General features: G+C 44.2%; 1 protein-coding gene across 1 annotated transcript in view; it reads right to left on the bottom strand.

The window, feature by feature from the left end:
• Positions 1–9,180: 9,180 nt before the first annotated feature.
• The window catches only part of LOC115069390 (leukocyte immunoglobulin-like receptor subfamily B member 5), an 18,981-nt gene continuing 15,188 nt past the window's right edge, over positions 9,181–12,973 (bottom strand). Inside the window, 3 exon segments of the mRNA XM_029560910.1 lie at positions 9,181–11,311; positions 11,314–11,406; positions 12,645–12,947. Of these exon segments, the coding sequence (XP_029416770.1) occupies positions 11,226–11,311; positions 11,314–11,406; positions 12,645–12,947 (482 nt within the window). The 3' untranslated portion in view covers positions 9,181–11,225.

The following is a 12,973-nucleotide window of genomic DNA, read 5'->3' on the forward strand; positions in this document are numbered from 1 at the left end:
CAATGGAACAAAATTGAAGACCCAAATATGAGACATGCAATTTCAGCTACGTGGCATTTGACAGAGAGGCCAAGAACATTCACTGGAGGAAAGACAGCATGTTCAGCAAATGGTGCTGGCAAAACTGGATCTCCACCTATAGAAGAATGAAACTAAACCCCTATCTTTCACCTTGCACAAAAGTCAACTCCAAATGGATCAAAGACCTCAATGTTAAGCTTGAAACTCTGAAACTGTTAGAAGAAAACATTAGGGAAAAACTTACAAGATATAGGTGTAGGAAAGGATTTTCTAAACCGGACATCAATTGTTCAGGAAACAAGGTCAAGAATCAACAAATTGGGCTCAAAGGAGGCAACAAGAGAAGTGCAAACCCGCAGAATGGAAGAAAATCTTCACCAGAGACACATCTGACAGAGGTTTAATATCCAGAATATATAACAAACTCAAAAAACAGAGAATCAAGACAAGAAGTAACCCAATTAAATGATGGGCTAAGGAGCTGAACAGAGAGTTCTCAAAAGAAGAAGTAGAGACAGCTATAAAGCATCTTAAAAGATGTTCAACATCACTAGTAATTAGGGAAATGCAACTTAAAACCACTTTAAGATTTCACCTTACCCCAGTCAGACTGACTAAGATCAAGAGAACAAATGATTGCAAATGTTGGAGAGGTTGTGGGGAAAGGGGAACACTCATCCACTGCTGGTGGGGCTGCAAAGTTGTTCAAAGCCTATGGAAAGCAGTGTGGCGAACTCTTAAAAACTACAAATGAACCTACCATTTGACCCAGTTATACCACCCCTCGGCATACACCCAAAGAACTCATCCTATTGCAGAGACACTCATACATCCACGTTTGTTGCTGCTCTTTTCACAATAGCTAAGAGATGGAAGCAACCTAAGTGTCCCTCAATGGACGAGTGGATAGTGAATATGTGGTTCATTTATATGATGGAGTTTTACTTAGCAGTAAAGAAAGTTGAAATCTTGAAATTTGCAGGTAAATGGATGGAACTAGAAACTGTTATACCAAGTGAAGTAACAAAGACTCAGAAAAAAATCGACGTATGTTCTCTCTCATATGTGGATCCTAGAACCAAATCCTGATAAGTGAGTATATATCCAGACATAAGTACAGGAACCAGGATAAAGGACAGGAACCTGGGAGGTAAAGGAAAAGAAAGAACCTGAAAGAGAAGAACAGTAGGAAGCAGGTGTTAGTAAGGGAGATATAGGTAAAAATTGGGTTAGTTTAAGGGAGGGGGGAGGGAAGGGTATACAAAGAACCTAGGGGATAAAGGGAAAGAAGGAGCTCAAGAGAGGTATGACCATAGGAGAAGGGAGAAAAGGGGAAAATGGGGCACCTTAATTGGTGAAACCATGGTGGAGGGGTTAGACAATGTGAGCAATAAATAATGCCTAGCTAGTTTTAACAAAGCAGAGGGAACCATATTAGTCCAACAACCTACTGACAAATTATGCATAGCAGATCAAGAAATATATGTCTAGGTAAGGTTTATCTGAGAACAATTGGTCTTTGCCCAAGATTTATCTACATGACACACAGTAATTAAAAGTAGCAGACTGGTGGAACTAACCTTCTTGGATGTTTAACAGACATACTTTGTGGCCTCTACTAATTTGGTCAGTGGGACATAAAGGACAGTTTTTGCTCCTTGCCCTCCTAGGTCCACTAGTTCCAGGGGAATATGAGCATCTCCTCAAATGTCCTGTAACTGTGGTGGGTCACCTGTCCTCTTGATCAAGGAAGCTGAGGAGACCCCATGAGATGGATGTGAACCAGTGTCCAGTCTACAAAGAGGAGTGTCAACACAGGAAATATTTCCTCCATGCTTCCAAGCAAAGCCAGCCATGTTCAAGCAGGACCTTTGACTTATCTTCACATAGGCAGAACTAGTAAAAGAACGGAGTCAGGGGCTCCTCCCAAGCCCATGTGACCCCTGAGGAACAGATACTCAAACGACCTTAAGAGTAAAAATATATCGGTTTATCTGGGCCAACTGTATTGCCTTAAACACCCCAAAGAAAGTATAACCAAAGATTAAAGGGGCCAATATAATTTTTAAGAGTCCATATGTATAGCTAAAGGCTTCATAACAAGCAACAATGCCAGATACGAGATACCTTCTTTTGAGTTGTTGGCCAGGGTGGGCCAAGGGACTCCCAGATAGTAACTCAGCATAGAACTGGAAAAATAAACAGCAAACCGCAATCTTATCTAAAGGCATAGTGGCAACTGATTGCTGCTAGACAAGGAAGAGCTGACGCTCCTAAAACAACTCTAGATAGGCTGACTAGATTCACCAGATGGACAAGTAGTGGGGAATGGCTGGGGGTGCCGACAACACAGCGGACAGTAGCAGGGATATCAGAGTATAAGATCTCTAGTGAGGGGAGGCAGGCTGTGGGAGGGTGCCATCTGGGAAGTTGGTGTATAGTTGAAAAAGATAGTTTGGGATGTTCTGTGTGATAAACACACACAGAAAAAAAGTCAAGAAATTAAAAAAATGTATTATATTTGAGGAGGAAGCATAAAAGTTCACATCATGTAAATTAGTAGAGGTGATAAACATTACCATTGAAATCTACCGCATGACTTATAGACATACACAGGCGCCAAGGATCTGAGTGCAAACGATTATGATTAGTAATATTCGGATACATACAGATTAGAGATGCATGTGCCAACATCTCAGTGTTAGTAGCAAAAACAATGAGTCTTTCTGTAAGAAATAGAATATTTTAAAATGAAATGGATATCTTTTTTGAGGCTTAAAATCTCATTCAATTTTATGTCTTACAGGGCTTATACTGAGTTCAATATTGTATAACTGTATTGATTCAACAGCAAGCCTAGAAATTTTATAGCCACTTTTGAAGGAGCTGTGTCTTTGCTCTGGAAACTGTTATATGGCATGTTAATGCTGTGATTTTATGCTTCTTCTTAAAAAAATAAAAGATAATATTAAAAAATGTAGGAAACAGCATATCTTGAAATGGAGATCTTCTTTAAAGGATAAAAACTCATTCGATTTTATATCTTACAGGGTCTATTAAGTAATAAAGGTGAGAACCTAAAAATTTACAGCCACTTTTGAAAGAGATGTATCCTTGCTCTGGAGTGTGTTACTGAATATGTTAAAGCTGTAATGAAATGCTTCTTGTAATCATGCGGTTATTAAATTTTTAAAAAAGATTAAAAAATAATTCATCAAAGCATTAAAATTTGTTTCTTAATAATTAGTAGATGTGAAAAAACATTACCTTTGAAATCTACCTGTGGGCTTTATATCCATGCTCAGATACCAAAGAGCTCAGAAAATAACTGACTCTGAGTAGTAATAATCAGATATATAGGGATTAGAAACGCATGTGCAAACATCTTAGTGTAAATTGCATTAAAATGAATTTTTCTGTATGAAACTTTGTATTTTAATAATTAAATGGAGATCTTTTTTAAAGGTTAAAACCTCATTTAATTTTATGTCTTTTTAAAAAATATTTTTTATGTATTATTTTTATTTTATGTGTATGAGTGTTATGCCTGCATGTAGGTAAGTGCACCCGTGTCGTGGAATGTCCGGGGTCAGAAGGGGCTGTCGGATCCCCTGGAACTGGAGTTAAGGACAGTTGTTAGATACCATGTGGGGGCTGGGATTCTAACATGGGTTTTCTGCAAGAACAACCAGTGTTCTTCACTGCTGAGCCATCTCTCCAGTCCCTCTACCTTATTTTTTTGAGACAGGGGAAAAAAGGGTCTCTCACTGACTCTGGCACTTGCTGTTTAGGCTAGACTGGCTAGCCAGGACGCTCTGGGGATCCACCTGTATCCATCCCCAGTTTCAGCGCTGGGGTTACAAACATATGCTACCATGCTGTTTTTTACATGGATGCTAGGATCCAAGCTCAGGTCCTCATGCGTGTATGGCAGGCACTTTCCCCACTGAACCATCTCCCCAGCCCCTAAAACTTATTTTTAAAAGATTTTATTTTTAATTATAGGTAGGTGTGTGTGTGTGTGTATGTGTGTGTGTGTGTGTGTGTGTGTGTGAGAGAGAGAGAGAGAGAGAGAGAGAGAGAGAGAGAGAAACGCCAGCCCTGGACTGCTGGAGGAAGGAGGGTCAGGAGCTTAATATTCATGTTACATACCGAGTTAAAGGTCAGACTGTGATACATGGGCCTTGTCTAAAACCAAACAAGCAGACATACAGCAAACAAGCTCCCATCGTGCTCAGCATGTCCCAAGCGTCTCAGTACATCTGTTTCTATGTGTGCACTCTCACGTTATAACAGGGGCAGCAGCACTCCGCCCCCTGTATCTCATGCATTCCTGTGTCCTGTCACGGCCACTTCGTCATGGGCCACAGCATGCCTTTCCTAGTGACTTCCCGTGCTGCTGTTTTCCCCGACCTGAGAGTAAGTGGTGGGCTGTTCCCTGAGAACCAACCAGACCTGCAGTCAGGGCTGTGAGCTCAGTCACCCCCCTCCCCACCCCACCCCCGTCCTCCCAGCAGGCATCAGTCTCAGGAGGAAGAGGTGCTGCCACCTCCTGGTGGAGTGGGCTCCATGTGATGACCTCGACTCAGGAGACTTCCGGTCTCAAAAAGGCATCACATCAAGGCATCACGTCAGCCTCCTCTGGTCCTGACAGGTCAGGTGTTCCGCCACAGCTGTAGCAACTTGTCCCTGCTGCAGAGGCAGCACACCAGGAGCATGGGGCCGTGCTTGTCCTCCATCCTTGACCCCTGGCCACCTCATTCACGGTTCAGTCTTCATGCATCACAATCACTGAGCACACAGCTGGATGGACTCTGCTGGGCTAGTCCTGTAATCCTACATCCTCCGTTTCTATTACTGGTCTCAGAAATGTCTCAAATGGTATATTTTTATTTTCCATCTAGTGACTTTTACACATTCAACATTTCCCTCATAATAGTTCCCTGTATTTTTTATAATGCAGTTTTTTTTTGGATTTCTTGGTACAGGGTCTCCCTGTGGCCCCAGCTGGTCTGGAACTTGCTATGTAGACCAGGCTAGCCTCGAACTCACAGGGATCCACCTGCCTCTGCCTCCTGAGTGCTGGGACTAAAGGCATGTGCCATCACACCTGGCTATACCACAGTTTAAAAAAATACTTTATTATTTTTATTTTACTTCTATGAGTATATTGCCTGCATGTGTTTAGGCACCCGTGTCATGCAATGCCTGTGGAGGTCAGAAGAGGGCATCAGATATCCTAGAACTGAAGTTATGGACTGTTGTTAGCTGCCATGTGTGTACCGGGGACTCAGCTTAGGTCCTCTGCAAGAGCCTATACCACAGTTTAAAAAAATACTTTATTATTTTTATTTTACTTCTATGAGTATATTGCCTGCATGTGTTTAGGCACCCGTGTCATGCAATGCCTGTGGAGGTCAGAAGAGGGCATCAGATATCCTAGAACTGAAGTTATGGACTGTTGTTAGCTGCCATGTGTGTACCGGGGACTCAGCTTAGGTCCTCTGCAAGAGCAGCCAATGCTCTTAAATGCTGAGCCATTTCTTCAGCCCAAAGAACAAATTTTATAGATACACCCTGCTTTATTTTTTTCTCCAAATTATCTTTTCTTGTTAGCATTGTTATTTCCCTATTTCTACCTTTTCAAAGAGCCATTTGTTCTTTTTCATGATGCATGCTAAATTTACTGACCTTTAAACTCTTTTTGCTGCATAATTTTTATTTTAGGCTTCTGTATATCCCTTTAAATCAGAGCGATAGGCAGTATAGACTACACAACACCGTGTGATTGACTTCTGGAACTCCCTGGTCATTAGAAGAGGAGCTGGCTCTCTGTCACAGATGCTCTGCTAGCTGTTGGTTCTGACTGTGGAATGAGGTGACTACTTGAACACCCAGAACATCCTTGTCCCCCATATCAGGTCCCAGGCTAGTTGGAAGTCACTAGCTGAGCATCCATCCTGTCAGATCTTGTTCTGAGGTCCTGCTGGAGTCAAACATGAACTTTGTGGCTCTCATGAAATCAGTGGGGAAGCAGGAAGCTCTTTCCATGGGGACAGGGTGAGAGAGTGTGCCGAGGATGCTGATAGGCCTCTCCCCTTCTTGGGAAGATCTGATCAGATGCTAAAGGGAGAATACGAGGGTGGAATTTATCCAGGCAGCTGGATGCTCAGGTCCAGAGAGTGGGACACAGAATGGGACCCATGCTCTGAGGCCAGCATCATCCTAATACCAAATACAACCTAAGATATTATAAGAAAACAAAGTACAGAACAGCGTACATTGTCTATCAGCATAGATGCAAAGTCCTCAACAGATTTCATGTATGAAACATGTAATGAATTTTTGTCATTGACAGACCACATATTTAGTGCTGGTCCCACAAGATCACATCATCTGTGACACTGAGTCTGTGTGACTTGGTGTGAGCAAACTCTTTGATGCTTGCACATTGCCTAAATATGCATTCATCAGAGCACATTCTACTGTTCGTCATGCTAATTTATCTACAGTCGTGTGAACAGATTTATACATTATCAGTAAGGGGGATTTTACCCAGTCATAGAAAGGCCATTTGATAGTCAAAATCCAATTGATGGAGCTGATCATAGTAACAAGGTAAAAATAAACATCTCCATAGTGGAGTCATCTGTATCGATGAAGAGGTGGCACTTGCCAGTGTCCTACACCCCTTCATCATGACGTGCACAGTAAATTAGGAATAGAGAACTTCCTCAACCTAGATAAGGTTATATAAAAAGAGACCTAGCTTAGCATCATATTCAACGGTGAGAAGGCAGAAATTTTGCATTAAATCACTAAGAAGGGAATGATGGCCCCCTTTCTCCATGCAATTTCAGCTGTGTACTTGAAGTCTTAGTTAACAGAGTAAGAGAAGTAAAGTAAATGAACATATTGGCAAAATGGAAGAGGTATAACCATCATAGTTTGAAGACAGCATTATTGTCTATGTAGAAATTCTCAATTATTCTGAAAACATAAATCAATCAGTGATTGCATCAAGGTGATTCTATGATAATTAATCTATATGCCAATTGCTCTGGGATCTACAAGGGCCAGACAGTAGAAACTGAAATAAAAACACATCAGTTCTTATATCACTTTCAAACGTCACACATGTGATACTGCATTGGAGTTGCGAAGGTGATTACATGGGGTTTATATAGACTTACTGACTAATGTCACAGGTCAGGACTTTGTTTTAAGAAAATGATATTCTGAAAGTCACGACAACATTGTCCCATGGGGATTTTCCTCAAATACTGGTGCATTGATGCCATCTTTACATTTTAGGGGCAACCACGTAAAGAGCATGTGTTGAGGACTGAAGGGTTGGAGATTCCTGGAGAGTTGTGGGGCACCGTGTGATTCAGTCATTTTTCATTCTGGAGTCTGAGATTTTCTCATCATTTGTATTATTGAGCCAAGTTCTCTAGTCTCAGTCCAGAAGATGGAGGCTCATACCACCCCTGGGGAACACGTAAGTTAAATTAGTAGGAACATGAAAGAGAGAAGATCACAGAGGGGAGGACCCAAGCCTGACTACAGGACAGGATGTTTCCCTGGGTTGTGTAGTGAGAAGAGAAAGGGACAGTCAGCCAAATCCCCAGCAAACTGGAGAGAAGAAACGTTATTTATGGGGTAAGACCTTACCCTGCACCCCAAACACATTCATTCCCTGCACACCATCTGAGGACAGTTTCCAACATAAGGATCGAACTTTCCCACAGAAACCCTGGAACCCTAAGGTTGACTTCCCAGTCTCTGCCAACATCACAGGTGCCCTGCTGTCTCTCCTGTTCTCCTTCAGGTGTCACGTTGGGTCCTCCTCTGGCTGTGCTGAGCCTCCCACAGTAGGATCCCGAGGACCATGAGGACCAAGCCAGCCATGCCCATCCTCATGAGATTCTCCACTGTGTGATCCTGGGACTGTGAGGCTGTGGTTGTGGAAAAGCAGGTCAGGGCAAACTGAAATCCTCACAGGATGACTGGATGTCCACCCAGGGCACATGGATCGGACTAGATCCTCTGTGTCCAGTCTTATAACTAAGAATTCTCCTTACTCACCTGTCTTGGGGTCTGACATGTTTTGTGATGGGTTGATGGTCTCAGATGCTCCTGAGAAACAGAAATGAGGAGTCAGGTGTATGAAAAGCTGAAAACCCGAGAGTTTCCGCTGAGCTCTGTGTACTTATTCCTTATAAACACGTGTTAGTCTGATCACATAACTTCATGAAGGTCTGTAGTCAGCCTTTTTCCTCTTGTACCAGGTTTCCTCTGGTCTTCTTATTGGATTTGTCACCAGCACTGTGTTCTGAGAGTTCAATACCTGTCAGAGTCACTACAGCATAAAATTTATCTGAATTCTGAGAGCTAGAGATTACAGAGAACAATCACCTCCCAGTTCAGAAGGAATGGAGCTGTCCCACACTCTCTGCACAGTCTGTGATACAGGATCCTGCATGCTAATTCCCCTGCATATGGGATCCCTCTAATGACCAGCTTTGGATCTCAGAATGGAGACATCACCTCAGGGACTCCTGAACATCAGAACAAAGGTGGGGCAGCCTGGGGTTGCCTCTCCTACATCTACCACAGCCAGTTCCCATTGTGCTTTTGTCTGTTTAACACACATCTATGTATATATGTTTTAGTATGTGGTGATGCAAATGTACAGAGATCAATGAGTAGCAAACATCCAATAACACGCTAGTTGGCAGTGTTAGGACAAATTTTTATAACCATAAATTCAGGTAAACATACAATGTAAAAATAATAGATGCATATGTACATCTTTATATAATAAATGTGCAATTGCAATGTATGCGTTTGAAGGAAGAAATATTGCCTTACAAGAAGAGAACTGGGGTGGAAATGGACGCAGCTGGAGATGATACTGAGGCAAAGCAATGAAACTCAGAAGACAGTTCCACGTGCGCTCTCTCACTGTGGACCTAGATTTTATTTTTAATTTTATTTTTAATTTTTCTTTGGTGTATGCATGCACTGCCTGTATGTATGTAAGTGCAGTCATGTCATGCAATGCTGGAGGAGGACAGAAGAGGGTGTCGGGTCCCATGGAACTGGCGTTATGGACGGTTGCAAGCTGTCATGTGGGTACTGGGAATAGAACCCGGGTCTTCTGCAAGGGCAGCCAGTGCACTTAACCCCTGAGCCGTCTCTCCAGCCCTAGACTGTCTATATACACTCAAAATTCCATGTTCATCATTGAAGCAGCAGTGGGACTCTGGGGAAGCAGTGGCCATGGTGGGAAGCCTGGGTAAGAGGAAGACTGGGAGTGAACATGGTAAGAGCACATGACATACCTGTGTGAAATGTCTTTATGAGGTCCTTCTCTGTGTATGACATGGAGAATTAATGCATGACAATTGAACGTGTGCAGTATTAGGGGCTGGAGCGATGGCTTAGTGGTTAAGAACACTGCTCTTGCAGAGGACCCGAGTTTGAGTCCCAGCACCCACTTGGCATCCAACATCCCTCTGTAACTCCAATTCCAGGGGAATGTAACACTCTCTTCTGAGCTTGAGGACACTCCATGACATGGGTGTGCTTACATACACGAGGCAATACACTCATATACATAAAATGAAAATAAAAATCAAAAAAACATTTAAAGGTGTGCAGTGTAAGTAGCTGTGAGCGCACTATGGATAGAGCACCTACATAAACCTCCCTCCGTCCAAGGCTCAGAGAACCTTATGGAAGAGGGTGAAGAAAGAATGTAAGAACTGGTAGATCAGGACAAGTGCCGTGACATGTAACTTGTGGACAGGACATGGCATTTGCACACATGTACTCACAGTAGCTGCTGTGACCTGAAGACGAATCCTGAGGCCCCACCCCTAGGAGGGGAGCTATGGGCAGTGGATGCCTGGTGGGGAAGAGGGTGTCACTCTCCTCTGGGGACAAGGTCACTGGCATGTTTCAAACATCCCAGTGGATGACCCCACACCCTGCACATAAGGGCTGAGAAATTTATTGATAACAACAAAATAGAGGACATTAAGCTGGAAGAAGGGGTGGGGGTCACTAGGAGGAGTCGAAAGGAGTAGTGGTGGATGGATATGATGAAAATACCCTGTATAAGCTATGAAATGAAAAGCTGAAATTTCAACCTTATTGTAATTGATATGACTTTTACCATAAATCAGAAAGCAGTGACTGAAAAACAATTGGATAGGACCCTCAAACAATGCTGGCCATTGCCCCTGCTCGTGGTTACCCACCAGAACTCGGCAGTAAGAGCCTACTGCTGAAAGCATTACATAAATGAGTTGTAGGATACACAAAGGGAAATCGAGCAGGTACTGACTTCAAAGCTTCATCTCTACTGGCTAGCTTTGACAGTGCCGGAAGGTGCTATGCAGAAGAGAACATTCATTATCCACCTTGCCCAACTGAAGATCATGCCGGCTTCCACAACAACTGGCCGGGCAAGGCATGCCCACTACTGCAATAGTGGCATGCATATCGTGGGAGCAACCAAATACTCTCTGATTGGACCTGGGGTCGGCTTCATAAGACAGACCTCATACCTGACACTGATATCAGGACAAGTAACCCGTGTCTAATGAGGACACAGACTGCAGGGAGAGCCTACTATCATTATGCTAAATGAACAAGTATCAAAACAACTCCTAATGACTTACTATTCATCCCTTACTTTAATGTTTCTCTCAGCTCTCAGCAAAGAAGCTTCTCCATGCAGCAGATGGTTATCAACACAGAGACCCACTACTGTCCAAAGTGCAGAGAATGCCATGCAATAGAGTGCTTGCCCGTGAAGAGGACACTGATATCAAGCCTCTGCCTCCAAGGCGTTTTCTGAAAAGTCTCAGAAAACGAGAGCACCAAAGCTGGGCACGGTGACAGATGAAGACTAATCCCTGTGAGACTGAGGTCAGCCTGGTCTCTATAGTCAGTTCTAGGCCAGCTGGGGCTACTGGGTGACCTTGTCAGAAAACAGACACACAGAAAAACAATAATATACAGCAAAACACAAGACTAAACAGAAAATGCAGATTGGAAACAAACTGACTTGCAAAATATACCTGCTGCCCAGGAATCCCCACGTCATTGTAGTGAGCAGTCGCACAGCCTCCCCTGAGCCTCAGATCTGGAGTGTGGAGCCCAGGTGAGCTCAGGAGGAGCCATGCAGACTGCTACCTACAGCCTAGGATGCTTCTCTCTAAAGGAATGTGTCTCCTTGAGTCACAGTCCCCCCTACAATCAGACCCCAGCATGATCTGGCAGCCTCCTGCCCTGTTCTGAGAGGACCCAGGGACCTCCTAGGTGTGGATGAGGAGCTGCATCTCAGCCTCACAGACTGAGAAACATTTCCTGCTCAGGGAGAGCTCCTGCTTCTTCCCAAATTCTCCCAGCTCTTCCCTCCCCCACAGACCTAGAATTTTCCCTTTGTCCGGTACAGTGAGGAAAACACGACCAGCTGATACAGCTTGTTCTCCACCGTCTTCACACCAATTGCTTAAGAAAAGTTGGGTCAAGGTGTGTGTGTACAGAGGGCTCTCATGTGGAGTTCTGAGTACATGTGATTCTCAGAATATGATCCGAATGATCTGTGTGTTCGTGTGATCCATGAAAGGGGGTGGATTCTAAACCTGTGGGAATTTTTTTGGTGTTTTTGAGATAAGGTCTCCATGTAGCCCCAGCTGTCCTGGAACTCACTGTGTAGATCAGGCTGGAACTCACTATGTAGATCAGGCTGGTCTTGAACTCACATAGATCTGCCTGCCTCTGCCTCCTGAGTGTTGGGACAAAAGGTATGTGCCACCACACCTGTCCAAACCTGTGGGATTTTATCTTTGATGTTTCCATAGCACTCTGGGCTGACAGGTAAAATGCCATGAGCATTTTGTTCTCAAGAGTCACAGTTACTGAGAGAATTAGGACTGGCCATAGACGGCTAGAGCCTAGAGTAGGTCAAGGACGGTCCTATCCCGGAATCCCCAAAGATCAGCAATACAGAGTTCTTGATAGTCCCCCTTGTTCAGATGGGGACGCCCAGTGCAGGAGGAAGAAGTCACTCTCAGCTGTCACCCCTCACCAACACACACTCAGATCCTGTACATCGCCCTGAAGGCTGAGGTCACAGAACTCATGGAGAATTCTGTCTAGCAGTGCTGAGCTATATTTCATATCTTAGAGGCACAAGGGCGTCTACAGCTTCTGTTTTGTGCAGAGGGAAGTTGTCTGCCAGGATCCACAATTAACAGAGCAGGGTCACTTCCTGTTTTTAGGGCACTGTAGGCCTGGTTACACTGATACTCAGGGTCTAACAGGCATTAGGGGATGAGGACAGGAAGAGGTGCAGGATGGAGACTGACCCTGGAAGCCTGTCTCTGTTCACCGAATTATGTCTGCTCTGTGGCTCACTAGAGTTATCCTCTTGTCCACCTGAAACCTGCTGGATTCCACTGAAAAGATGGAGTGGGTATCTCTGAATGTTGACCTGTACCTCCCTGAAGGGTAAATCCACCTCTCCCAGAGGCTCTCACTCCCATCCTAGCAGAGGACATGATTAGTGAAAGACCCTCAACTCAGAGAGGTGATGGACACCTTACCTGACACCACAAGCTCCACAGGAGCACTGGGCTGTGACAACAGGTAGGGGGCCGAGCTTCGAGCACCATAGCACCTGTAGGTGCCCCCGAGGGCTGAGGTCACAGCACTCATAGAGAATTCGGCCTTATACTGTTGATCTTGGAACTTTGATCTTTGATACAGCTTGTGATGGACAGCCCCCTTCTTCGACAGAAGGAAAGAGTCCATCTGGCTCCATGACTGACACAGCAGGGTCACATTCTCTCCTGAGGACACGGTGTGGCCTGGCTTCACAGAGAGGGAGGGTGTGACAGGGAGCTGTCCTAGAGAGAGGAGGGATGGTGAGCAG

This window comes from Nannospalax galili, unplaced genomic scaffold (assembly GCF_000622305.1).
Source record: "Nannospalax galili isolate Female #2095 unplaced genomic scaffold, S.galili_v1.0 scaffold632, whole genome shotgun sequence".
Lineage (NCBI taxonomy): Eukaryota > Metazoa > Chordata > Mammalia > Rodentia > Spalacidae > Nannospalax > Nannospalax galili.